At 37.8% G+C, this 27,761-nt stretch overlaps 1 protein-coding gene across 1 annotated transcript; it reads left to right on the top strand.

Moving 5' to 3' along the window:
• Window positions 1-1,352: 1,352 nt before the first annotated feature.
• On the top strand, window positions 1,353-27,550 carry SH3TC1 (SH3 domain and tetratricopeptide repeats 1; the record flags this gene model as incomplete). Its single annotated transcript, XM_082483050.1, has 17 exons — window positions 1,353-1,560; window positions 4,045-4,119; window positions 6,359-6,486; window positions 8,523-8,628; window positions 10,448-10,591; window positions 11,250-11,427; window positions 12,239-12,312; window positions 13,187-13,382; window positions 14,262-14,389; window positions 16,542-16,583; window positions 18,149-19,837; window positions 20,524-20,704; window positions 23,204-23,354; window positions 25,441-25,563; window positions 25,845-25,995; window positions 26,890-27,086; window positions 27,320-27,550. 17 exons carry the CDS (start codon window positions 1,353-1,355, stop codon window positions 27,548-27,550), a joined length of 4,002 nt encoding a protein of 1,333 aa, XP_082339176.1.
• Window positions 27,551-27,761: the final 211 nt, after the last annotated feature.

The raw sequence follows: 27,761 nt of genomic DNA, 5'->3' as shown, positions 1-27,761 counted from the left end.
TTTTGAATAAATGGCAAAATGAGTACCTGCCCACCGTGGCCGACAGCTAGGAGCTGCTGTTGCTGTTCATGTTGGTGCTCGGTTTGTCCAGGTTTAGGGATCTATGACATGAAGCTTGGAAGGCAAGAGGTGTTGGAAGGCATGTATGCAAAGAAGCAAGCCACAACAACGTGCTTTGGGATACCCCATTGCACGGTGAACAGAGAAAGGAGAAATTTCCAGACCAGTCTGAAGGCAGATCATAAGGGTGACCAGGCACTAGTCCGAGGTTTTGGCAGAGCAAAAGCGATCTTCCATCAACAGCTTCAGTTTTCACCAACTTCTGTTGGAAAACAAATGAGAGAGGAAATTTCACAAAGATTACAAGTTTGTATAGTCGTAATGAATGCAGCTTGTTAATGAGCATGGCTGGACTGAGCACAGAGGAATTAAGTCCAAGTGACAGGACTAAAGCAAAATCTATCCTGTAGATATTAAACGTCAAAGAGGCATGTGAGAACCCACTGAGGAAAAGGGCGTAAATATCAGTGGGGCACATGCTGGCTACACGAGTCACCTCCTTTGTGGATGCACTGGCTGGTGGTCTGCCTGCACTTTTCTGAAGCTGAGGTAGCTTGTGCCCAAGAAATGGCATCGCAGGATGTTTCGCGTCAGTGAGTGCAGAGGGAGCGGTCAAGCCTGCAACTGCTTGTGCCCTGCTTCCATCGCTATTCCTTTTTCCTGATGTTCATGCCAATAACAGCCCTGCTGCCAGACTCGGCCTCTAGTTTCAGTAGGTCACTCTGCTTTACGCCAAAGAAATCTTTGGACCCTTGCATACCAGCCTTCCTGCACTGGGGGTTCCTGCAGAGGATTCATTCTCTAGCCTGATTTATAAAAACCCTCCTGCTTGTTTGAATTAAGCACGTAGTACCCATTCCATTCTCATCACCTTTAGAAAATGATGTTTTTCCCCGTCATTGCCTCTGTTAATGTGAATGATGCTATCCCTTGGAAGCTCTGTGTTACAGCTGGCCAAGAATGAATCATTAGCAGCGGGCATGAGGACATTCCCCTTCAGGCCTTGGATTGTTGCTGTTAGTCAAATCTATTGCTTTGTGGCTGAAGCAGTGATGCCACCTGATTGCAGGAGCTTTTTCTGAGGTGAATTTAGATGTTAAACAACAATTCCTCTCATAGAAGTCTAAAGAAAATACTTTAATGTATGTTGCAATTAAAAATAACTCCTGCAGGAAAGGGACAGCTCTTGAATATCTGCATGTATTCTGAGACTTATTTTTAAAAATATATTATTGAATTTTCCCTTAGATTGTTGATAATGTTGATTGCATCACTGTGAGGAATTGCAAATTATGGAGAGTTCGGCAGCGGCAGGCAGCATATCCATGCTCAGCGCTGATGCCATCATCCCTGGTCTAGACGGAAAGCAGGACAGGAACTCGGAGAGGAAAGAAACGGAGCAGGGAAAGTGGAGGTCTGACTGGGAATGTGCGGAGGCCAATGCTGCCATCAGCACTGTCGGGGATGGAGATGGGATGGACACGTTGCAGGAACACAGGGGTAAGACCTTGATCAGTACAGCCTGGTTGCTCTGCTCTTCACTTTCCTTTGCGTTTAAATTACCGCGTTCTTTAAAGACTGCTTGCTGTGCACAACAGAGAACTGTCACATGTTTTTCAGCTGAGCTTTCTTTAAAAATACATCTACAATGGTTACCTTTAACAAAAGAAACAGGTATGTTTCCTTCATGGCAATGCTGCATGGATTGGACTGTTAAAGGATCTATATTGAAATTCATTGAAAAGCAGACAAATGAATTACCTATTAGTTAACATAAGCTGAGATGAAAATTATCAGAAGCCAAGAGCCGGAATACTGAAATATAAGTACTTTGTCTAGCACTTTTTACTGTAATATCTAATATTCAGAAGCAAAGATGAGTTAGACTGCATGTTTCTATTTTAATAAAAATTCTTGATTTCCATTCTTCAGCAAAAGATGTAGTACTATCTTTATTTTTCTGCAAATGAAAACATGCTTCATGCAATAAAAACATGCAAGTCCAACACTCTTTGACTGGAATGGTGGAGTGGCAGAGGTGGCTGTCTTTCAAAACCAGTGTCCAGACTCCTGCCTTATATAGGCCTGAGAACTTTCAGAATGTGAAAATACTTCAAGTGATCATGGAAAAACTATTTCATTTTAAATTGTATGTCCTACGGCTTAGGGAGACAATGTCTTTCTGTTCACAACTGTAACTCTGCCGACATCAAAGAATACCAGGTAGAAGCATCCCAGGGCAGGATAAAGTTTCTCTTCAGCTTGCCAAGGAATATGCAAGTCACCCCATTAATTAGGAATGGGGCACAGAGTTCATGTTAAGTCTTTGAATCTAATTATAGGACTTTAAACAGTATCAATGTTTAAAATGTATTTATAGTAACTCATGCTTTCGCTCAAATTTAATAGCAGACTATTACTTATAATTTCATTCCCATGAGTAATAAAATGCTTGTTCATAGTTTTTGCTCTTTCCTAAAAGCCACAGAAATTTGGTTTAGTTTTTAAATAAAATATTACCCACTGGATATTAATGTCTCAATAAATGCCTTTCAAGGAAAGTCCATATTTCATACTATTGAAATAATAGTAATGGCAAATTCATATACCAAAATCAACTGCTAATTAATTACCGTTATCAACTATTAAATTATAATCAAAAGGATAGCGTGTTGTCAGAGTTGTGACTATTGCTTTTTGTACTTTTGACTAAAACCAGAAAAAGCAGAACTAGAACTAAGTCTGGTCCCAGGAAGTTGTGGGGAACTTAAGTTTATAATGTTCCTTCAATACTCAGGCTACACTGCTGTGAGCTGACTACCAAATTTCAATTTTAAACCACATATAATTGAATCCAGATTAAAAAATAATTAAACAAATCCCAAACAAACACCCCCCTCTGCCCCTGCCAAACACCCAATCAAAATCTAACAAAACCCAAAGCGCTTGAGAACTGAGATTTCTAAGGCTAATTATTAGACTATATTAGCATTAAAGATGATGGTTTTAAGGCTTGCTGCATTTTTTTCTGAAGTAGGAAAATTCTGTGTTTATGTATTTTTTTATTTGCATGTAATTGTTCATGTAACATTAACAGATGCTCTTGAAGGAAGATGCGCAAAACTGGAAATTACCGTGTCCTACTATATTACAAGTTTGGGGTTTTTTTTAAAGGAAGAGCTGCAGAGGAAAAATGTCTTGGGATACATGAAAATTGCCTCAAGTTTTCTTTTAAAATTTAAAGAGCTATTTCTCCCACTCTTATTCTTAGAAATATCAAGCCTTGTCTTCACTGATTTTTGCCAAGGGAGCTTTGAGAAAATGGAATTGGTTGGAGTGGGTGTTTCTTCAGCATGAAAATCTATCATGTCCAAAAGGACTGGAAGAAATACGGGCCAAAAAAGAAAAAAGCAGATTATTATTAACATAAAGTATATTTATTTATTTGTTATTTTTCCGAAACTTCAAATCACTTGTTTTTACATTACCTCCTCTTAAGTATTAATCTTGTAAAAAAAAAAAAAAAAAAAAAAAAATAAAGAGGATTATTTCTCTCTATGTAAGAATTGATACGAGGCATTCATATCATTGCCAATTTATACCACTGAAGCTTCAGTGGAGGCCAATTTTTAGTATAGGTGCAAGGGAAGAGAAAACGAAGTTGGACTCCAGCTCCCTCCTAAATGGAACTTCAGTTTCCTGAGAGGTTATATTTCCACCAATTCTTCCTCATCTTGAAACTTCACATCAAAACGATGAAATCAAAGTTTAACTTCCTCCTCAGTAGGGGAAATGATCTTTAGATAGTTTTTGTGGGTTTGGTAATTATATAGCAGGAAGGAGAAAAAATATAGTTATTTTCTTTTAGTAACTATCCAATGCATCAAACTGTTTGGAAGTGTGGGGTTTTGTTGCTCTTTTTTCAGCGTGATTTATATGGACTTAGAAAATGCACTTAACCATTCCTTTCATTTATCATAATAGAGTGTTCTCAAAGTGAAAAATGCATTAATGTCAGTTCAAGGACCCTTCCCAGTCAAGCAGAGAATTTTCCAACTGGTAAGACATCTTATTCCATAATATCTTTTAAATATAATGCTGTTCTCATTGCTTACTGTCCGGGTTTTGTTTTTTTTTTTTTGAGACAACTACATCAACATTTGCAGTTGTCACTCCTGTAACTTTATAACATACTTAATGGTACCTGTAAAGTGTCCAACTTCTATATAAGATTTGTTGAGAATTTCTCATAAAAAGAGAGAAGTTACTCATTAATTGATATAAGAGCCAGAAACAATTTATGGGCTATATTATAATGGCTAATAAAAGAAAAGCAAGTAAGTTCATTGCCTATTTTATGTATGCATTTCAATTCTTAAAATGTCTTATTTTAAGTTTGTGGCCTTTCCAAGTCTTTTTTTTTTTTTTTAATGCTGTATTTTCAATGAAACTGCAATTGAGTGCATTTCTTCTGTAAGTAGGTAGAGGAGGCTTCCTTTCTGGAGGGCTCCCAGCCTGCTCTATGCATTGAGGGTCTGGTCACATTTCCCTTCGCTTGCTTTTGGAGGAAGAGAAATAACCATCAAAAAAACAACACTGGTGTGCACTCTGCTTTCTGGCTTGACCTCACAAATCACATCAGTGGTAGGCAGTCTCACCCAGGCATGCGGTTATTTGTAGTTGAATTATTTGTGCTTGTGTACCTGTTTGTCTCGCTGTACAGAATTTGGGTTCTTCTTAACTGGGGGTATGGATCAGAGCTCACAGAAGTAGACAGAAAAATTACCATGGATGCAATGGGTTTTGGCTTATGTTTCATTTCAGTAAGGCATTATTAATTGTTCTTTTGGTAGAAGGAGCCATATTTCAGTTGTTTTAATTCAGTGTAATTATTATTTCAGTAATATTAACTTTATATAAGACATAAATATGTAACTGTAGAAATGCAATTTAACTTGGAGGCAATTTGATTGTGCAAAACAAAATTTTAAAGTTTTAAGTCTTCTCTTGTGCCAGTATTGTTTATGGCTTCAGGTAAAATGAAAAGGTTGGCAATACTGTTGCCGAACAGTGATCTGAGTAACATTCAAAGACTCTAGTCTGTGTTCTTTCTACTAGCAATTGACTGTATGACCACAGCTTAAGCAGAGATGTCTTGTAATTCACTAACACTGCTTTATATTTGAGCCACCCTTCTTGACCTTAAAGTAATGAGTAATTTAGACTCAAGTCTTCATGAAACTCCAGGAGATGTACATAGGAACCCCTCTGAAAACAGATTAAGACGCAGCATATTAGACTAGAATTTGAAAAATATCTATTTTCCCTGATTAAAAGGTGAAACTTGGAGGAGCTGGAATATTTTTAGCATGTACAACAATCCCATTTATTGCTGGAAGCATGACCTATTTGCGTACTTACCCACTCAGGAAGCATACCAATTGTATTATTGGCTTATATGTGCCCATCTGGGTATCTGAAAACCTATGAATATGATTTACTGTTATTGAGTTAAATTAACAGACATGCAGAATGAAAGCAGCTTTATCGAAGAGCCTCTTTATCTGAGAGAAGCTAGCTGAAACTGTACCCTTGGCTGTAGTAAAAGCTTCTTGCAAACAGATGTCAAGATCAGGGAACAGGTATCTAGCTGCTTTAAGATGTGCTGGGAAAATCATGTAAGTGAGCTGTTAGTTGGACCATTTCTCTTGGTTGGTACTGCTCAACCAGCTTGGCTGAGAAATGGCTTTTTCAATATTCAATTTGTAGAAGCCTTCTGAAGTAGTGGGGATGACATGTCAGATAACCATGAATTTAAGATTAGCATACAGACTTGTTGAAGCATGCTGAACTATCTCTTTTTTTTTTTATTCCAGTATCCCTTTTCCTTGATTTTTAAAATATGCATGGGATGTTTGGAAATCTGGGCATGTTATCAATGTCCGTAGAGCTATCTAATTAGACAAATTACCAATCTGCTTGCTTTTTTCCTCTTCTCTTCTCCATCCCCAAGTGTGTCAGTTGTCTCCCAAAATTTCTGCAGACACTCACATCACTCTCCTTTGTATAGCTGTAGATTTTACAAAAAAAAAAAAATCTTGTTTCATGCTAGGCTACTATCTCTAATGCATAATAAAAATGAAAAAGAAACATGCAGTAGATGAATTTTCTGTGTGTCTATCTCTGAAGGTGAAAAAAATAGTTCTTAATGTGGATTCTGTCATTTTTGAGGGATTTTCTGGTTCTCCAAAGCTGATTCACAAAACTTGTAGCACTGTAAATGGATATCCTTCTCCAGATATCTCCTTGAAGTTAATGATGGTAAGACGAAAGAGTGGATGTCCTGATCCCATACTCCAAAGACAGCTCAGAGGGCAGCTCCGTCTTCTGGAAAATGACAGCAGGGAGGTGATGGCAGTTTTCAGTGTAAGTCAATTGCTTGGGAGTTGATTTATTCAGCAAATACACTCTGTGCTACTGAAATAATCTGGGAGATCTTTGGGTCCCATTTCCATCTACATGCTGTATGCTTGAATTTGAGTGACCAGAGTTTCCCATGACTCAAAACCATGTAGGGACATTAGAAATATTGAACTGTTGAAAAACACTGGAACACCAAATTGATGTGAAATAAATCCAGCTAAATAAGGCATTGAAGATTTTTGTTTTAAATACATTCTGCTTTGATTTACATCGAAGGAAATAGTGGTTTTCTGATTTTTTTTTTTTTTTTTTTTTTTAATTTGCCCTCATATTGCCCCTTCACTTCAGTTTGCAGTCACTTGGTGTCATTTGGCATGCAGGTTACCTGGGAAGCCCACTGCTAAGCCAAGGAGGAAGTCTGAAGAAGCACAGTATAAATATTGGACTTCCTAGGGCTAGGTGGCTATGGCTTTAAATAGCACAAAAGAGGGTCGGCATGTTTTTATTACTGTCTTTATTTTGTTTGTATATAGGAAACCTGTCCTCTATAACCAGTGAGGTTTCCTACAAATAGAATTTAAATTCTCCTCTTTCTTCTTGATGAAAAAGCAAGATGATACTGTTTGACCTCTGGTGTCCCTTTTTTTTGACTGAGCCATGAGTTCCAGCCTACTTTACTAGCAAGCCAAACACTGAAATCTTAATTAGTTATGGCTTTATGACTGTCTCAGATGCATGTGTTTCTACATGGTTTTCCTTTCATGTGTTGTGAAGTCTCTATCAGCAGCCTGCTGATTTTTGTGGCTGTGAAAACAGTCTGTACTCCTGCTGCTCTGCTCTGGCTTTTGTTTAGGGGGAGATGGAGAAAGGGAGAAGGTTTCGGGAGGAGAAGGAAAACAACATACAAATAGACTGGATTTGTGGCCTTATTAGAAACAGACTGGGAAAAAGACTTTGAAGGAAGCAAGATTTATAATAAGTTTCCTTAGAATGTTGTTTTGATATTCAGCAGTGCATGAAAGCCCTTGAGGCTGAGATATTTTAGCATGTGTTGGCAATTTATTAATAGATTTCAGGCTCTCGTTAATATTTAATCTAGTGTAGAAAGAGGCATGCAGAAGATCAAAGCAGTGATGAAGCCTGCCTGTTGGAAGAGGCTTAAGTTGGACTTCTTTTCGAAAAAGAATTACTATTTTAGGCTGTTCATGTTGTGTGAATCAAAAAGTACAAAAGTTAAACAGAATTAATCCAGCGATCTTTTAAAATCATGATTTAACAGTCAAAAACAGTGGATCAGCTCCATCTTGCTCAGATTACAGAAAATGTTTGAGGGACAATTCTGCACCCCACCCCTCCACCCCAAGTTAGATTCAGTTTCTTGATCAGTCCTTAAATTGTTTTAAGATGCATTTCAACTTTGATGTGACGGGAGCAAGGGTACAGTACTGGGACATCATACAGTAGCATTAATCCAGTTAGCTTTGCCTGTGATTTATTCTCTGAGATACTGGTTCAGATACTTGTCTCAAATTGCCATGATTCTTTGTATTTCCCTGAAAGGCGGCAGCCAGCATCACTGGAGAGCCCAGTTTTCATGTGAACTGAAGTGCAACCAGACTGCACATTACTGCTCTTTGGCGAGAATCCATCAAAATGTGTATTTCTTTCAGTTGTTTGAAGGTTTATGTAGTTCTTCCTCAACACTTCTGAAGTTCCTTATAAAACACATCATTATCACTTACAATGAGGTCTTAATGCCTCTGTAAATTAACCTCACTGGAAATGTTGGTACGATTGGTGAGGGGAAAAAAAAAAAAACCAAACCACAAAACATGTTAAAACTTGACTCACTATATGTTGTAGGTATGCGTTAAAGAACAGGTATTTCATATACATAAAATCCTGGATGATTTTTTTAGCCTTCTCATTCCATAGCATTTTAGCATAAGTGTTATCTAGAAAAAAATCGTGCTCCAGTCTATTATAATTGTAATTAAAATACTGGGTTTGATTTTTTTTTTGTTTTTTTTTTTTTTTAGGAGCTCTCTGCCAGACTGCTGTCTATTCATAGTGATCAAGATCTAATAGTGGTGACATTTAAAACTTTTGAAGAAATATGGAAGTTCCTAACCTACCACTCACTGGGTAAAGCTGTTCCGTCATGTAACAGTTCAATATGCTTTTTTTATTCCTCTGCACATGATTTCTGATTGACTGGGAACTTGTTGAACAGGGTTTTGAGATTCTTTGTATTAACTGCTAATAGCAATAAGCAATGTTCCTGAACTGGGTATTAGTGATAGGGTGGAGAGACCCTCCAGGAGAACCTGCCTTTGTCCCAAAGCAGTTAACAGCTATCGTTCCTGGCAGATGTCTTGTCTAAGTCAGATACTCTAGAATCAGATCATATCATCTTTCTAAGCAGTCCATTCCAATCCAGGTGTTTTTGTCCTAAAGTCTAACCTGTTCTGCAACTTAAATGCTTTTACAGCTTTTTCTGCTCCCTGTAGAGATGTTGAGGTTACTCCTCTTTGTTCCATGCTAATGCCTATTTGGAGACTCTTACCCTGCACTTCCACTCAGTGTTGTTTTCACTAGGAAAATCACCCTGAATGCCTATAATCCCTCTTCACAGAGTGTATTTCTTAGAGTTCTGATCATCCTTCCCACTAGACTCTTCCAGTTGTTCCACATCTTTCCTGAATAGTAGTGAGCAAACGGGACAGAGTTGTTGAGGCTCCAGAGGAAATGTCAAGCAAAACGAAGATTGCTTCATATGCTCTGCATGCTTCAGTTCTGTGTCTAAATCCGAGCATGCCTTTTGTAACAATATGCCATTGATTTGAGTTCCATTTTTAATATCCTATAACTTCACACATCTCTTAAGAATAGCATTTGAATCGGATCCTTGTGTCCGTTTTGTTCACCTGAGTTTTTTCTTCTGTGCACATAGAGCTTGGGTGCATTACTATCGAAGTTGCCTGTTTCCATCAGACCAATTTAAAATAATGAATTTTATTTTTAATTTCAGGTTTGGTATTTATTTGCTGTTTTGTATTTTAAAATGCTCCTTAGAGAACTAGAAAAAACCCAAACCTGTTTCAATACAATTTTGCAGAGAAACCGCAAGAAGATGAAGTTTCTTCTTAGGCAAGGCTGTGGCTAGCAGGGAATTGATTTAGCATCTTCCAGATAGCAGAGTAGCACCTTAATCACTAAACTGCCCACCTTTCCTCTTCATAAATTTCTGTACAAAGAATTTGCTAAGGCATTAATGTTGGCCCTTTAAGTAATAATCTACTATATATACTATGCTGATTATGATACACCAATCCAGATCTCCCTGCAACTATCCTATAGATTTGAAAACCCTAAGTCCTAATGTAAGGAGTCCCAGTTTCCAAGATAAAGCACTACCCTCTTGTGATTTACTTGACTGGTATGCAGCATCATCCCTGTCCCAAAGAAATTCTAGGAATCTGATACCCAGGCACAATATCTGCATAAACTGGCACAGCTGAATTGGGCAACAGAAATTTATAAAGAGATTATATTTTTAGACTATTTCTAGTCATCTGTTACTAGGTGGTGCTAAGCACCTGTTGCTCAAAGCTTGCTAGTGATTACCTCTCTCGGACTCCAAATCTTTCAAATATAGCTAACCTATGGAGAACCCTTGTAAAGGGAGGACAAGGTCTTGCTTTTTCATCAGGATTAGGCATAGAAATGTTGTGCGCATTTTAGGTGTAGTTTGTGCGAGCTAAGCATTAAAAGTAGCTGTAATGCATGTGACTTAATGGATGTAATTTTGCCAATACTATGTAGTAAAATTAGTTACATATTGTGGGTTAAGCAATAATGGGGTTATGTGAGTGCCTACCCCAGTATCTGACTTTCTGAAGGGTTATTTTCTTGTACAATACTGTAAAACTGCAAAGAAAACAAATTGCAATTTTTTTCCTAGGTTTTATAAATCATTGCATGGAGAACTTATTCCTAGATCAATCTTTTTGGCTCTATTCTCAAGACGAGGAAGAAACAGGCATTGAAGTCTGTATAAATGAAAAATCATTAAATTTGATGTACAGAAGGCTGCTAGTACAGGAAGGTAAGGAAGACTGTACATGCTAAGGCTAAATTTAGGGAAGCATCTTTATTTAAAATCCTAAAAGCAAATATTAAGACCTGTTCAAATACTTAATGAAGTTGAAATTTAATCTATTCACTTGAAATGTACCAGAAAGATAAGAGAAAGGAACAAACACAGATTGGTTTCAGTTGGATCATAGAGGGATTAGAGAAATTCATGTGCAACTGGTCCGTAAATGGATACCAAAAAGATTGGGGGGGGGATACGTTCCAACTTGCTTAATATTATTGCGGATCCTGGAGAGGTATAGGAGAGGAACTACAGATAGATGCCAGGCTCATGTGCTTCTCCTAAATAGATCACCTGCTGCCACCATCAGAGACAGAATGATGTGCTAGACAGATCATTGATTACTGCAATAGGAACACGCAAAATGTTGAGCAGAAGAAGGTTCTACACTTCATCGAACACCTCAGCTCTGCATTTTACTTTTTTTAATGAAAGAGAAACTAGAGAGAAGTGTGAATATCTGAACAGTCAGAAAGAAAATTCTTGTGAAATCTCAGATTTTCAATCTCTAATTGAATATTACTGATGCTCTTGAAGCCAGTTTTAAAGCATGTGTGACCCTAAAACATTACATAAAATGAGATCTGCTCCACTGCTTTCTTTTTAGGGGCATTTTTTGTTTTAGGTCCTAACTATCTGATAAGAAAGATAGTGGCTACAGACAATGAAATAAGCACTTATTTTGAGACGGTGGCTTTTACTGAAGATGCAATAGGTGGATCTGTGGATGGTGACAAGACCATGGTGTCTAATGCTTCTCCGGAGCCATTGATCCCTTTTCATCAGTAGGTACCTGACTCTAGCTACCTATTTCATATGCCTTTGTTTCATATATACTCATGTCTGCTTAGACATAGGTGTCTCTCATTAGTAGCTTGTTATGGAACATCTCTCTTCCATTAACACTGAGAATAAATGCTCTATTTCCTTCCATACCACACAACTGAGGTTAATCCAGATGCATGCAGAGCAGCATTTAAAGATGGTTTCCCATCTTGTGAATTAGGTACTGTGGGTTTTTTTCCTTAGTCTGAAATAAAATCTATTAAAATTTCTAGAATAATATAAAGTGAGATTTTTCATTTTTCAGGATGCCTTGAAATATGGATGGAAACAGGTGGGATGCTTGGAAGTGTGGATGATAACAGGCTAGCAGTGTTTTCACTCAACACTATTGACAGGAGCCATCCACCTCCTTAATGCAGTTTGTTTCAAGTTTGTGTCCAAGCTCATAATTACTATAAAGCCAAATTTGTAACAATGAATTTATCAATGGATTTACTTCAGGAATCACCAGAAAATCTTTTTGGTTTTGATGCTCTTGGCAGTTAAAAATCTGGAATTTTTCTATTGACCTTGGGCAGGGAGAAATAGCATGACTTTCTCAGGTTTGTTTGACCCAAGTAGTGCCTCTTTTACTACTAATATTACTCAAAATGTAGCTGTCTCTGAAGTGTACAGATAGTACTGAAATGGAAAGATAATTGTGGGAGGGGTGCATCTGTTTCCAAATGGATTTAAAATATCAGTGTTATTGTCACAAGGTTTAGTATAGCATTTTGTAAGCTAACTCTAGTTTTTTTTTTCTACTTTCAGATGGTTTCTTAGAATGTATTCTAATCCTATTGATCTTGCACACAAAACTGAATCTAAATCCATCAAGAATATTGGTAAGAAACTCCATTTGAACATCAGCATTGGAAAAAAAAAAAGCCACAAAACTTATTCCACACTTCATTAGGACAGACTCTGAAAGGTTCAATATTTTTCCCCATTGTATTAGAAAAACATGGGAAAACAGCTTTCAAAATTATATTGCGGTAAAATTAGCAATGCCCATGACAAAAGGGTTTTACAAAACAAATGGTTAGACAGGTCTAAGTTGAGTTAAAATCTGAAGTTGTAGATCTCCATATTTTGTCCTAAATATTGTATTAAGTAGGTACACAAAGTAGCAAAGACTAATTCGTTTGAGGATGCCTCTGTAGACTTTTTATCGTAAAACTTAAAACAGAAGAAAATGCACCAATGTAATTATTGTGGATCTTTCACACATACTGGTAGAGAAATAAAACTTGTACAGGTGGTCTGAGGTTAGAGAGAAAATATTGCTTATTTTCTACCATGAGTTGGTTTTAATACTGCATTGAATAGTCTATAACTATGTTTCTCCAATAAGGATTTTGTTGCTTCAAAGGTTTTTACTCTGGCACAAGTTCAGAGTCCAGTATTAAGAGGGAAAAGTAGGGACTTAAAACACATCATCCTCATGATGAAATTTGCTAGGATTTTGAAAACACTTTAGACTTTCCTTTCTAATGGCTGGGAAACAGAGTCTTAGGCTGTTATTTACAAATCTAATTGCTCAAACCGAACCAGTTAGATTTGGATGCTTTAAATCTTGCTGCATCAGATGTGCAACTTGTGAATTCCAGGAATGGCTTTTGCTAAATATGTTCTTCTGCAAAATTGCTATTCTATTAAGTGTATTTGTATTGTTAAATTACTTTATCCGCAAACATTATTTATCTCCTTATTACATAGCAATGGGATCCTGTCTAGCTGTGATGAATTATGAAAGTATTGTATTGGAAGAGATTAGTTTCCAGGAAGGGGACAAAATTGAGATCCTCGGCTACTTCATTGAATGCATGGAATGGTTTCTTGGAAGACATGTGTTTACTGGCCAAATAGGTTTTGTAAAAACAAGTCACGTTAAACTGGACTTATCTAGAAATGAGTAAGTTATATGTATGTAATGCCAAAATAAAAATGAGATTTCGTCTCTTAAGCTTTGAAATACTAGATGTTAAATGCAGGTTTCTTTGGTTTTGGGGAGTCTTTTTTTTTTTATTTTTTAATGGGAGTTGTCATGGTGTTTATCAGTCAAAACAAATATAAAAAATGGAATATGAAGTCTGCTTAAAGTCTGAAAATGTTATCAGCCTGTACCCAAGTTTCTTACTGAGTGAAGGGGTTGCTGTAGCTTTTATACCTAGTTCAGTCTCTATTCTTTGGATAACAAGATCCAAGAAGCTTTACTCTTACAGAAGATTCTATTTTTTTGCTGGTCTGTCAAGGTCTATGTTAAAGCATCCAGGTTCTAGTACTCTCAATTACAGGCCTTAACTCGCTTCAAATAAGCCTTTTACAAATAATTGCTTATAATGCAGACAGAAACCTGTAAAAGGTGCTCATTTCAGCATGCATTGGCACCATGTAAATAAGCTGCTCCTATTAATGTCTGGACTGTTTGTGTGCTGAAACAAGGAGTTCTTAAATGTTGTTTGCAGGTTCATTTGTTGTGTACCTTTAAGCTTATATTAGAAAATCAATACTATAATGTCCTTAAAGATTTTTGCTTCTAATAAATTCTCTCATAAAATGCTATACCATGACACAGATAGGCATAAAACTTTGATATGGCAGAAACTGTTAGCTGCAAGCATAGCTATCATCAGTTTGTATGCATTTTATAAATATGACTTTTACTAATTTTGAATGCAGTAGGACCTAAAATGTAAAGTTAGTAGTATTTTCTGTAACAAGCTCAAATTTGTCAGATGCAGTGAGCTCCTCAAGCCAAATCTGCTTTCAGAGTTGCTCCTTTCTTTATTAGACCACAGGACCTGGATTTTCTTGAAGCAGAAGAGCTATCTTTTTTTTCAAAAGAAAAAAATTTGGAAGAAGTGATACATTTGTTGAAACAAACCTCCATCACAGATGTCTGCTCTGTGTATCAAATAGGTAAGTATGAGTTTTACTCCTTTTGCTTCATAAGATACACGTGCAGTTCCTATATCCCCATTAGAACTGATTTTCTTCTATTTCAGTGACATTCCAACCTTTACACCTACTTTGAAATATCTTGGTATTCAGTCTGATCATAGATATGGCACGTAAAAATCCTTTATATCATCTTTGCTACTTTTCTGCTGATGCAAGACTTTTCCCAGCAGAGCATTTGCAAATCTTTTGTCCTTTTATTTGAGTGAATTAAACAGCAGGGTTTTAAAAAACTCTGTTATTGAGCTGAACAAGCCTTCAAATGTCAAGTGCTGCATTATAAAAGGCAGTATGTTCACCCAAATACTGCTGGCTTTTCATTCATCTTGGGAAAGGTAGCATAGTAATTATTGACAGCTAATGCAAACATACACCTCTGCTTGATTTAACTTTCAAAGGTATAGAAGAATAGCAAAATCTATTCATACAAAGAAAAAATACATTTTTAACTACAACTCTGATACAGCTGTTATTTCTCTAAGTGCTCATGCTTTACATAAACTAATTGGGATAATTGGGATTTCACCTTTACAGATTTAGTGTAGGGCAGTGTAACATAAATGTCTTGCTGAAATGAACAGGAATTACTTATCCTACCACAGGCTGTTCTGTGGCAATGCGTATGCTTGTCAAATACCTAACAAAGTTTTATCTCCATTAGTGGCATCCTAAGAGACAGGCCTGTAGGCTCCAATTTGAAAGGAGCCAGTGGGTAGGTTAGACTCAGGTGCATTGATTTAATTCTGCCAATTAAACCGTGTGCATGAGCAATAACTACAGCACGTCAGACCTGAGTTGCAAAATACAACTCATGTCAATGTCCAAAATGATACCACATCTCACCTTCCTTGCTCAAATGAAAACCCTGGGAACAGAAGCTCAGACTTCTATTTGTTACTAAAACAATCTCGTAGGCTTACTGCTATTTTGGCCTGTTGCACGTTTTTCACCACATCTCATCTCCCTAACCTTTACAAGTGCCAACTTCTTTTCACATCTTCCCCAGCTAATAGTACCATTTTTACCAGCTTTTTTCTCTCTTAAACTGCACAATTGATCAACATAACTTGACTTACCTAGAGCAAGCATTTTCAATATTCACTTGATGTTTTATTGTGTGATCTGAGTAAACGTGTTTTCAATTCCTTCCATCTACATCAACCTAATGGGAAGTATTTATTTACGAGCACTTCTTCAATTAGATATTCAGAGCATTAAGTTGCCACTATTGTAAACATCTGTGGCATTTGTCCACCAAAGTCAGGAAAGCGTTTAAAGAAAGAAGATCCAGAAGTAAACAGTTTTTGAGATGTCATTCTTAAAGGCTAGTAAAACACTTTCTGTCAGCTTAAGCAGGTGTAGTTCTGTGAGCCTCTGCTTTTACATATATTTTTCATACGCTCTGTACCACTTATATTGCATCTAGTGTATGAAAGACAGAATGTAATCCTAAAATGCAGCATGACAATTGAAATACCTTGAGAAATATTTTCTAAAAAAACAGCACATCTGTAGATGCTTAACATAGTAACTGTTAAGTGTTCTAAAACTAGATCTATAGTAGTAATGTTTACAGAATTAAAAGATATAGGGATTTTCCATCTGCATGCTATTGGAATGGGCACAAAAGTCTGATGCTCTGATCTACGCAAATTACCCTATATAATTATTTCCCACCCTGGGACTGAGGCTAAAACTTGTTTCAGTAACATTAAGGGGCTTTTGTTACCTCATTTCAGGGGTGGGCTATGGGGAATGATTGTATCTATGCTGCCCACTTGTATTTTAATGCAGCAGTGATGCATCCCTCATGCAGAACAGGTTGGATTAAATTGTAACTGCTGAATGCAGATGTCTCCCCAACTTACTGAGCAGTGGTAGGTGCATGATGACAACCATGTAGAAAGCAGTGAATTGTATCAGCAGGAGGGTAAGTCCCTACTATCTGTTAGCTGTGGGTCAGACTTAGAAATCTTTTCTAAATTTCCAGGATCTATCCAGTTCTTCTGACACAAAGAATTCCAACCTAAAAAAGCTTTCTTTTAGGATATTTAAAACTGCAAAAGAACTAGGATACCATAACTATTATGTCTTTTTTTTTTTTTTCTTACAGACCAATTAGAAGAACCAGAATTTCAGAAAGCTCATGAATATGGTAATTCATATGCATACAATTTTTACATAAAACTAATAAAACTTCTGACTTTTTTGGTATCTTTGCCAACTTCTCTCTTTCTAATATCTCTTCAAATTCTAACTTTCTTCCCTTATTGTGTACTTTCCTAGGTTTTGCAGTAACCTGTTCTCACTAGGTTTTGCTGTTCTGGGTTTTTACTGTTATCGGATGTCTTTCCTGGACCTCACTATCCAATTGCAAACTGTATGACTTATTTTTACTGCTGTGACACACATACCCTGCCCTCTCCCCACCCCCCCCCCCCCCGCATTGTTTAACAGGGCAAAATACTGTTTATGGGGCACCTGGCAAGTGCTGACTTTGAATTTCAGCAGATTTTCCATCTGCTAGAAAACTTCATCCCATAAATATATTTCCCAAAGGAGATATTTTGATGAGGGTGCAGAATTATTTCCCTCTGGCATTTAGTTGCTAAGCTGTAACTATCATTACTTACATTGTAGTACATTTTTTCTAAATACCAATTTTTATATTTATGATTCTGATGAACAGTTTCAGAAATGAGATTCTAAGGAAAATGAGCTCTAAATCTGCAACTTCACTACGCTCCTGTTGATATGCAGCTGTAAGCTTTAAACTGACTACGACTGCAAACTACATCCCTAGTCCCTGCCCTGTCACCTTGGCTGGATAACAGTGGGATAACTAAAGGAATGATAATGTCTCTGTCTTATTTTTTTATATTTGTAAGATATTCAACAATGTCAGCACTAGGAGAATTTAGATCAATGACCACAAACTTGGTAGTTTTGAGAAACTTAATCTGTGCCAGCAGAGAATCAGGGGTGGTATTTGATTGAAGAAATCTTATTACGCATTACACAGGCATGGCTGGCCACACAGAAGTAAGCGGACAGGAGAACAGGACCTTTGAGGCACCCTTGTAGCACTCACATGAGACTTCAGCAACTCAAATAGCTCAGTCTTATTCATCCTCCTGGGCTAACCTGCCGTAGTTTCCTATCAGGACATAGGCATACCCTTACTCAACACGCATGCTTAAGTTCATCCATGCCCTGACCTCGGGCCATTTAGCCAGCCTCCATTTCAGACTCGGTCTTTCCAGATTTGGGCATTCTCTTGCTTACCAGCTAGTCTGAATTGTAATTCATTGCAGATCTATCTTGCTTATATACACACAGTGAGAACAGAGAATATGCATTCAGTGTATATTCTTTCAGTATAAACTCAGACGCAAACCAGTTTGAATTAACGTTGGACTTCAGTTGGATTAGTGTTGGATGAGACACAGCACCTGGCTAGACAAGCGTACTGATCAGCAACCTGCTTACATGTGGCAAGTCCCATTTATCCCCACTCTTCCGCACTTGTTCTTCTCTGATCCTTCTTGATCACTCCTTCCCCACCTTTGGCTTGTCTCCTAGACACACTTAAAGTGAAGTATGTTTCCATAATGTTTTCTTCAGCATCTTCTACTCATAAATGTTTTTGTTAGTCTGTCAAAGATCTTTGTGTGCATGCACACATGAAGTTGTGATCTGTAACTTATTTTTGAATTTCAGAAATTCCATGTTCACATTCTAGCATAGGATCCACTATCAAGAATGGCAAGATAGAAGAATTCCTGAAGAACTTCAAGAATTTGGAGGCAACCCAGGCAGAAGAGCCAACTACTGAAGGAAAGGATTCTGCTAGCTCCCTAAATACAGAAATCTTTCCTCCACCTGAAGGACCTTGCTTTCACATACATCAAGATGATGTTCGAGCATCTGACATCTTTGAGTCATTGATACTCTTCTTAAATAGGAAAGAGTATGACAGAAACTTCAAAAACCTGTATGATTGCTCTTATACATTTATCAATAGCATGTTTTATGGGTTTTCAGAAGAAGAAGAACTGGTTAGCTTTTTTAGATTAGCAAGGGAAGCAGCAAAGAAAGCAGGTATGTCCTGGGCGCTAGCAAGGCTCTGCTTTCTCTTAGGCAGACTCAGTGTTAAAAAGTTGAAGTTTTCCCAAGCTCGGGTGTATTTTGAGGAATCATTGGGAGCATTAGCTGGAGAGTTTAGTGATTTATACTTTGTAATTTCTCTTTATACAAATCTAACCGTCATCTACTTGACACAGAAGAACAAAGAAAAGTGTGCTCATGTTTTTGACAAGGCTGCATCTCTTCTTATGGGAATTCCCAACTACATTTGCAGCACTGACCTGGAGTCAGATATTCTAAAGTACACTCTGAAGAGGACAATTTTGAGCCAGAACAAACGTGCAGAGGCAAGGGCATGCTTTCTGCTGGCAAAACATTACAGTGCACGCAAACAGCATGAAGAGGCACTGCCATTCCTGGAAAGGTTCCAACTGTTGCTTAATGACTTGGGTTTACAAAACAGCTTGTCAAACAACTGTTATTTCAAACTAGCGGAGTTCTACCATGAAAAGTGCCTGCCACACATTGTGTTAAGTTGCATAAGGGTGGCCTCTTCCCAGCGCTCGAATACTTTGACGGATTCCTTGAAAAGGATTGATTTAGTCATCAAAAATGCTCCCAAACTCCATGGCCTGAGAAAATTCAGACAAATACTCCCATCCCAAACTGCACCTTACCTCATACAAGCACTTTCCTCTGTGATTACTAACGAACAGCAAGGACTATGCAGCACTATCTATCTTAGCTTAGCAAAACTGTACAGTCACCACAAACAGTATGGAAAAGCCATTGTTTACATGATGAAGGCACTGGATGCTGATGTTTCTGCCAGGCCAGAGGAAACTATTAACTATTTGGTTTCACTTGCTTGGTTATACATTCTTTATGGGCAATATGATGTGGCTTTAGCCATTTTAAATGCTGTCGTAGACTCCTCATGGAGCAATCCTCAGCAGCTAGGCATTGCTTATAATATGCTTGCTATTGCTTTGAAAAGAACAAACAATACAAAAGAAGCTGCTGAGAGCTACTACAAAGCACTGCGTCTTTCGGAAGAGACTGATATGACCCATAACCAAGCCATAGCCCTGGCTAATTTTGGGGCACTCTGCATGCATGCAGCAGCCAGCAAGCTGGCAGAACATTATTATATCAGGGCAGTGAAGCTCTTCTCCAAACTTCCAAGTATGGACTGTGGCCAAGACTTTATCCAAGTCCTCCTTCAGTTGGGATGTTACTATGTTGGTGGAACTCAGAGAGAAAAAGGAAGGTTTTATTATGAATGGGCTTTTTTAGTTGCAATGGAGACAAGTCATCTGGAAAGTAAGTACTTTTTTTTTTTTTTCCTATCAAAGTTACAAGAAGTACCCTGTTTGGGAATTTGTGTTATATAGGTATTTTATAGTTGTACCTAGGTACATTATAGTTGTTCCTTAAACAACATTTTATGTCCAATTATGTGAAAGCTATCAAAGTGATTGAAATCTTTGCATCGTCCCATAATGGTGGAGAAATAAATACCTATTGGCTTGCTCTTCTGGTGGTAATTAGGTTTGTCAGAAATGGTAGAGAAAGTTAAATGTCAAGAAAAAAGTAACTAGTAAAAAGTCTAGAGATTTCTGTTCAGTAACATTTGCAGTAGTTATGATATCACTGGTATTATAAACAGCACCAGACTTGAGTTTAAAGGTATGAAAACAATCGATAATCTGGATTACTTTTGCACAAAATAGTTGTATTTAGAAGACTTATGCATTATTTAGCCTTGCTAGCATGATTAAGGCAGCTTAGGCAGGTAACATGACTGTTTTATTATTCTATTTTGGAGATCAAGTTTGAACTAACCTCTTTAACTTTGGGGGTGAAGAAACTGGCAGAGGAATCTTGTTATGACTCTTATATTGTTATTTGTTGACTGTGTTGAATTTGTGAAATAGTAAGTGTTAAAAGTAACTCATTCTCCTTTTAAAATAGAGATTCATGTTAGTATTTCCAATCTATTCTCCTAGGTCAACTACAAGCAATTAAACTGCTGTGTCAGTTCTACAGTACAGTTGTTCCCAATGAGGCTCAGTGTGTCATCTACAATGAATATCAACTATCTATAGCTAGAAAGATGTCCAACAAAGTTCTGGAGGGACAAATTTTGGAAACTATTAGTCAGCTCTATTTGTCGTTAGGAACAGAAAGGTAAGACATGCTGAATGACTCTGCTTTTATTCTGATTGTAACTTTTCTCTTATACTAAATGATCTCAATTTTTGCAACAGCTAAATATGACTAATTTTTTTTCACTCTGCTTTGCCAATATATTTTATTAGAATTAAAGGGTCCAGTGCTAGTGGAAACTCCTCTTGTGTTTTTTCTCAAGTAATTGACATCTCCCAGGGGACACAAGATGTTCAGCAGGGATTAGCACCACTTCAAGAGCCAAATTATTTTTTAAAGCTATGTAAATACGTTTAAAAAGTATATGTTATGCAACTCTTGATGACTGCTATAGCTCTAGGATTATTGCTGGTAGGTGACTTGTTTGTGGTGATAGTTTTACAATACAATTTTTCCATTAGAAATCAAATTACATATTCCAAACAGGTCAAACATCAAATTGTCTCTATGTAAGTGTTTTTGGAAAAAAAAAAAAGGCATTTCCTCAACTTATAAAAGCAAAAAGCCTTTGTGCAAAACTGCATAGTGTCAGTCTCCAGCAATTTCTATACTGCTCTTACTTTCAGAATAGCAATTTTTTTGCTCTGCTTTATTGAAAAAACAGGCTGCACAAGTCAATTTACAGTAACTAGCAGGTGATGGGGAAATGTACAGCTTTCTCTAGAAAATTTTTAAAGTGTTTTTTAAGGCAGCTTTGGCTGATGTTCACTTTTTTTCCTTACTGCATCTCACTTCAGGGAGTCACTTCAGATTCAGGTATTTTCATGCATGCCTCAGTAAGGATGGAAAAAATATCCTCAGTTGTGGAAAGAGAATAGATGCTTATTTTCAGCTTTAAGTGGCTGCAGTCCAAGCATCTAACTTTCCTAATATGTCACCTAATTTTGTTTTGTTCCCTGCTGTTTAATGAGATAGCTGGTGAAAATCCTTTGGAGAGGCTGAAGACAAAGGAGTTAGTTAAGATTTCAAACTACCTGAAACTTGCAGGATTTCACTAGCTGGAGAAGCTGCTGCTTTCTGTGCATGTAGTGCATGGAATTTATCACAGAATCATAGAATATCTCAAGTTGGAAGGGACCCATAAAGATCATCAAGTCCAACTCCCTGCTCCTCACCTAGAAGCCTGGATCCCAAAACTGTGTAACCTTAGCAGACTACTGGATTAATAGCACGTACTCAATATGATATTCGACCATAGTATCACAGTATTCTTTGAGTTAACAGTCCCAAGTACCAAGGATATATGTCTATGAAGTAACGAAAACAGTCATGTCATTGGTGTCACCACTTCTGTTGCAAATTATTGTGGTCACACCAGGGGACACAGCCTGACCCATTCCAGCTGCCATGCTGGGTTATGGATTGGTATATGTCTGCTGTAAAAGCAAAAAAACCCAAAGGAGGGATGGAAGTGGCATTCAGTAATTGGGCTGAGTTGGACTACTTTAACTACCTTGCCTTTCCTCATGTTAGCAGCTTGTTAGCAAAGAAGAGAAGACTGAAATGTCAGGCTTGTTCAGTGGATCTTTACTTCCCCTCATGAGTATAAAAGGAGTGACAGGTCTCTTCAATTTATGTAAGAATCAGGATGTGCTAAAAACTTTTTTTTTTGCCTCAAATGAGATACCTTGTTGAGACAGAACTACAGTATTGTCAGTGTAAAATACTGGGGAGCATATTACTTTTAGATTTGTTTTGGATCTTTTTGGAGGTCTACATAGGCTGTTCTAAAGATGTACTGTGTAAAGAGTCACTGTAACTGCACAGGTCACAGTGTATTTTAGTATGTTTGTGTCTTGTGCTTGGAGGAAAATTCACCAGGTCAAGGTGATGGGAGTCTATCGCAAGACAGACAGAGAGGGATTTAATAAGGAAGTCTAGGACTTCTGTGTCTGGTGTAAAGCCCCGTAAGCTCAAACAATCTGACAGTTCTTTCTAATGAAAAGTATGACTGTTCTTCTGAGAGCACAGTGCCCTTACACTTAAAGAAAATTACACTGCCCAGTGATCCAATAATTTAGGTGCTTCTAGAACTGATCATGTCTTGTCTGTCTCCCATTCTACAAATGCTGATTAGTTTGAGTTGTGCTTAAGTCTGAGGCCTAGGTGGTATTTAGACAAAAATATTTACAGATACAACCTCTTTCTGAGGTTTGCAGGGAAAAAGCCATAAATCATTTTTAAAGATAATGATAAATAATAAAGAGCTAAAGATGAGGAAAGATTTTTCCACCTGTCACTAGCCTGAGGTGTAGGGGAAAGACACATCTGAAATAAACTGTCCTGAAATAATATAATATGATAACAATCTAACAGGAAACCTAGATTGGAAAAAAAAAAAAGGAAGAAAAAAGACCAAATTCACTAGTTACTAATATACTATAGCCGAGAACTTATAATTGTGCATTGAACAGAGGAAACATTGTTTTTTTCATTAACACAAAGCTTTTTTTCCATTATGAAGAAAAACATTCCCAATTCTGAAGAGCCTCTCTGACTAGCAGTTTTCCCCTGTTTCAGGGCTTACAGGTCAGCTCTGGAATATACCAAAAGAAGCCTTGGAATATTTATAGATCTCCAGAAAAAAGAGAAAGAGGCATATGCTTGGCTACGGGCAGGAAAGATATATTACGTTCTAAGGCAGAATGAGCTTGTGGATCTATATATTCAGGTATGTTGTCATTACTTGCAGGCATGCATGTGTTGTCAGTGCGGTGCAGGTGGCATGGTAAGATTAACGCAATATAATGCCAGAGATATTGCTAACTGATGGTCTGAACATATAGTAACACCACTTATGTAGTGCGTAACAGCTGAAAGTCTCGGCATTTCCTGGTGGTGCTGTGTTTTTTAATCCTTTGCTTGACTCTGCAAATATTTTGGGCAGTGACCTTTCTTAGTGCTTGCTCTGTTGTAAATTCTGTGTATTTCTTCGTCTACCAGCTCTACAGCACCACAGCAATCAAACCACGTATGCATGCTACGTGCATAAGAGATAATAATCATCTTATCACGCTGACTTGTGGGCCAGATCCCCAGGAAAACAGAGTAGCTTTCTCGGGAAGCATTTCCAAAGCATCTAAAGCTTTCTTTCTTTGGCTGTGCATAGCATGGCAGGGAGCCAGCTGGAGCTGCCGCTGCTGCCTTGCCAACAGTGAGACAGGAGCCATGTGGTTCGCACCGCTTGGACCCACCGCAACCGACTGGGACCTGCTGCTGCTTCTACTGCTGTCCTAACACAGGCTGAAAGATGACTTGAAACTGGGATCTAGCCCTTGTGCCTGCTGAAAATGGATGATCTGGAGTCTTTCTCAGAGCTGCACTGCAGCCCAGATCTGACCCTGTCTAGATGACTTCTGGCCGTTCACTGAAGTATCTGGGGAATTAGTAAAGGGGTTAAAAATACTTCTCTTCTGTCGTAAGAGACAGTGCTGTCTTGTAGTGCAGGATGTATACAGAACCTGATATAGTAAGATCTGGGTCTTGGCTGGTGTGTGAGTTGTACCAAAACATGATCTCTAAATAAAATAATCACGCATCTGTTGTTAAGATGTTCTGGAAAAAAAGTCTACAAAGAAGCAGGAAAACATAGGAAAAACATTCATGTTTAAAATACTCAGACACAATATGTGGGATTACTTTAATGACTTTTTTTCCTCTCAATTAAGTTAGATTTTGAATACTTGGAAACCTGAATAAATGTGCTTCCAGAAAGGGACTGTTATAGGCCTGTTATTTCTTTCTTTCTCTTTTACTAAATGATTTTAGCTGGTGGCCCCCAAGTCAGTCACGTGGTGGTACAAAAGCCAAATCAGCATGTGGGATGGCTTTCTCAATCTGCTTTATTTCCTTCAAGAGGAGGAGTGAGCCAGGGACGTGCATGTGTATTCCATACTGGGTGTGTATGGAACCTGCTATAGTTAGAGCATGGTCAGTGCCTCTCCATAAGGAAAGCCTTGAAGCAGGAATCTGCCCACTAAGAGGCTGACCACCGTGCCAGCAATTTGTACAAGTCATCACATCTTAACTTGCATGTAAAACAGCTTCCAAAAATGTGATGTAGTAGAGTCCTTAGGTGCCTGAAGCCGAAATAGGCTGAAAAGAATTGCTGCCTTTGTACTTAAGTACAGAGAGCTGGACTTGTATTAATTGAATGCAACTCAAAACCTAAAGATTCTTCAACTTGCTTTGTTTGCAAGTCTCCTTTCCTATTACTACTTACCCTATCGGTAACTGAGTATCCTGGTATCCTGGCTTTGGGGAGGATGCATGCTGCCTTTCATGAAGTCCTTTTTGCTAACGTGGCATATATTTATCTCAGAATAACAAGAAGCTGCATTTATTTACAGAATTCACTTCAGATGCTTTTAAATCTGCACTGTTAGCAGTATCTAACTCGAAATTGGAATTTATTTCTGTAAGTGCAGTTTAATTCAAATTTAATATGTTGCAGCTACCAAAGGCACTACTGGTTTTTTAGAGTGCCCTGTGCTGACAAAGGCAGCAGGGTACTATTGCCAGAAAAAGGGAGACCATAACACTGTGTGCCCAGGTCCTTATGTTCCTTCTTCAGTATCTGCCACTGGCCTGCTCAAAACCAGAGTACCAAAAAGACAGACCATGGTCTTGTAAAATATAACCTTTCCTATCTTATAATGAGAGGCCTTAACAAGATCTCTTTTTCAGTTGCTAATGTTTGATTTTTTTCAACCAAGAGTTAATCGAGATTTTTTTCTTTCCCCATTCCTTCTTTTCAGGTTGCTCAGGATGCTGCTCTTTACACAGGAGATCCAAATTTAGGAATGGAATTGTTTGAAGCTGCTGGAGACATATTTTTCAATGGTACTTGGGAAAAGGAGAAAGCAGTGACTTTCTACAGGGTTTGTGCAGTTTTTCTACTGCATGGATAGTTATGTACCCTCCCGTCACAGAAGGTGCTGAACCAAAAGCTGATCCTGTCAGCAAACAGTTGATAACCTGTTGCAGCTGAGTACTTGGTCATGGTGTTAATAGATTTCACCTGTTGCAACTCCTGGGTGTAAGATATGCCTTATGCAAAGAGCAAAATAAAACCAGAAATCGCTTGACATGACATAAATGGAAGCTTGTCAGTGCACATCTTGGGGTTCAGCAGGACCTATGCTGTTTTTATGCATTTCAGGACAGGGCTCTCCCACTTGCTGTAAAGACTGGCAACAAAAACGCTGAACTCAGATTATGCAATAAACTGGTGGAATTGCTGGTGAATCTGAAGGCTTATGAGGAAAGTCTGGAATATGCAAGAGCGTCTCTTATGCTCAGTGTAAGTTTAGGTAAGACCAATTTCAATTATAGCTAAATATTACTGATATCTCCAAAATAAGACAGAATTCTAAAAAGCTTTCTTCCTTTGAATTCAGTTAGATTTCTTGCCAGGATTTCATAGTGATACTATCATTGCTATTTTTGCTTCCATTCAAGAATGAAGAACTTTATTACTGTCTCTCCTAACTCTGAGCTCATATATGGAAAACGTTTGGTAGAACACAGAATTAAACCTGGGATTCAAAGTCCAAATTGAGTGTTCTTCTCATAGCTAAGCTGTAATACTAATCAAGAATATTGTCCCAAGAGGCTTTTGTGTGCTGTATATTTTTTTCAGATTTGCTCACAGCCTTGATGGTGAACTGACTTAGGAAAAAGTAGTCAAAAATGATAGGGCTGGCTTCCAAAATGACTATTCTTTGAAGTTGAGCTCTTCAACTGCTTTTAAGAACCCTCTCACCCCTCCATACATGTACAGAGTTCGTTTTGATCAGTCTCAAAATCCTCTTATTGTCGTAACTTTTGATGTAAAGTGTGTACTGGGAGGGGCAAGGGAGTCTTTAATCCCAGTAGCTACTATACTTTCAAAATTTATTAGTATTCTTTGTAAGTATACACAGGGTGTGTATATCTATACATGAGATATTAATGTAGTTATTAAGAAAATCCCAGACACTTTTGAATCCTACACTGGGAAATTCAGGAATTCTGTTTTTTTTTTTTTTTTTTCTTAAAGGGCAGGTTTTGGCCATGTATCTCTTGACCAAAATTAGTGTTATTCAATAAAAGATCAGCAAATACCATATAGAAGTAAACAAAAAATAGCATAGATGTATTCTGGTTTGAATCAACTTTACTACTTTGTCTTTGGTTTTATCCCGACTCATACATTATCTCATTAGGAAATCAGCTAAATGAACGAATAGCTTACCATCGGCTGGCTGCCATCCATCATCATCTGGGTCACTGTGAACTAGCTGAACACTTTTATTTGAAGGCCTTGTCCCTCTGTTCCTCTCCTCTGGAGTTTGAGGAGGAAACACTGTATTACGTCAAGGTGTACTTGATCTTAGGAGACATTATATTCTATGACCTTAAGGTAAGAAATACCAAAAATTGCTACAGAAAATCGTTACATTGAGTAAAGTTTCATAACATCAGGGCTTACTGCATTCTGGTTTTATGCCTTTAGAATGTAAATAATGAAGTGGGAAAACCTACTGAAGTTCACAATCTATATTATTCTTGTTTGATAGGTATAAACTGAGCTTGGATGTCCTCTTACACTGGTTGTACTATAGAGGATAATATCTTTTGTGTCTCTTGTTTCAGGATCCCTTTGATGCAGCAGGCTATTACCATTTGGCACTTGCTGCTGCCATGGACCTGGGCAATAAAAAAGCTCAGCTGAAGATTTACACAAGACTTGCAATCATTTACCATAACTTCCTTGTGGATCGGGAAATGTCCCTTTTCTTCTATCAAAAGGCAAGAACCTTTGCAACAGAGTTGAACGTTAGGAGAATAAATCTAGCTCCTGATCAGTGTTACAAGAGTTCATAAACACCTTTGGAAAATGCAGTCTGACAGCTACAGAAGTACCTAGAGAAATACTGCGCTGGCTTTGTGGGAGGATGCAGAATGTATTCAATGGCTCATTATGCATGTGCTGTAAGCTGGAGCTCAGCATCTCAGACTGAATTACCAGTTTATATGACAGTGAACTACACTTCATTGTCTCCAAGACATACGGTCTTGTACTTGTTCAAGGATC

This window comes from Vanellus vanellus (genome assembly GCF_965231255.1).
Source record: "Vanellus vanellus genome assembly, chromosome: 4".
Taxonomy (NCBI): Eukaryota; Metazoa; Chordata; class Aves; order Charadriiformes; family Charadriidae; genus Vanellus; species Vanellus vanellus.
This window is presented reverse-complemented; position numbering and strand designations above follow the sequence as displayed.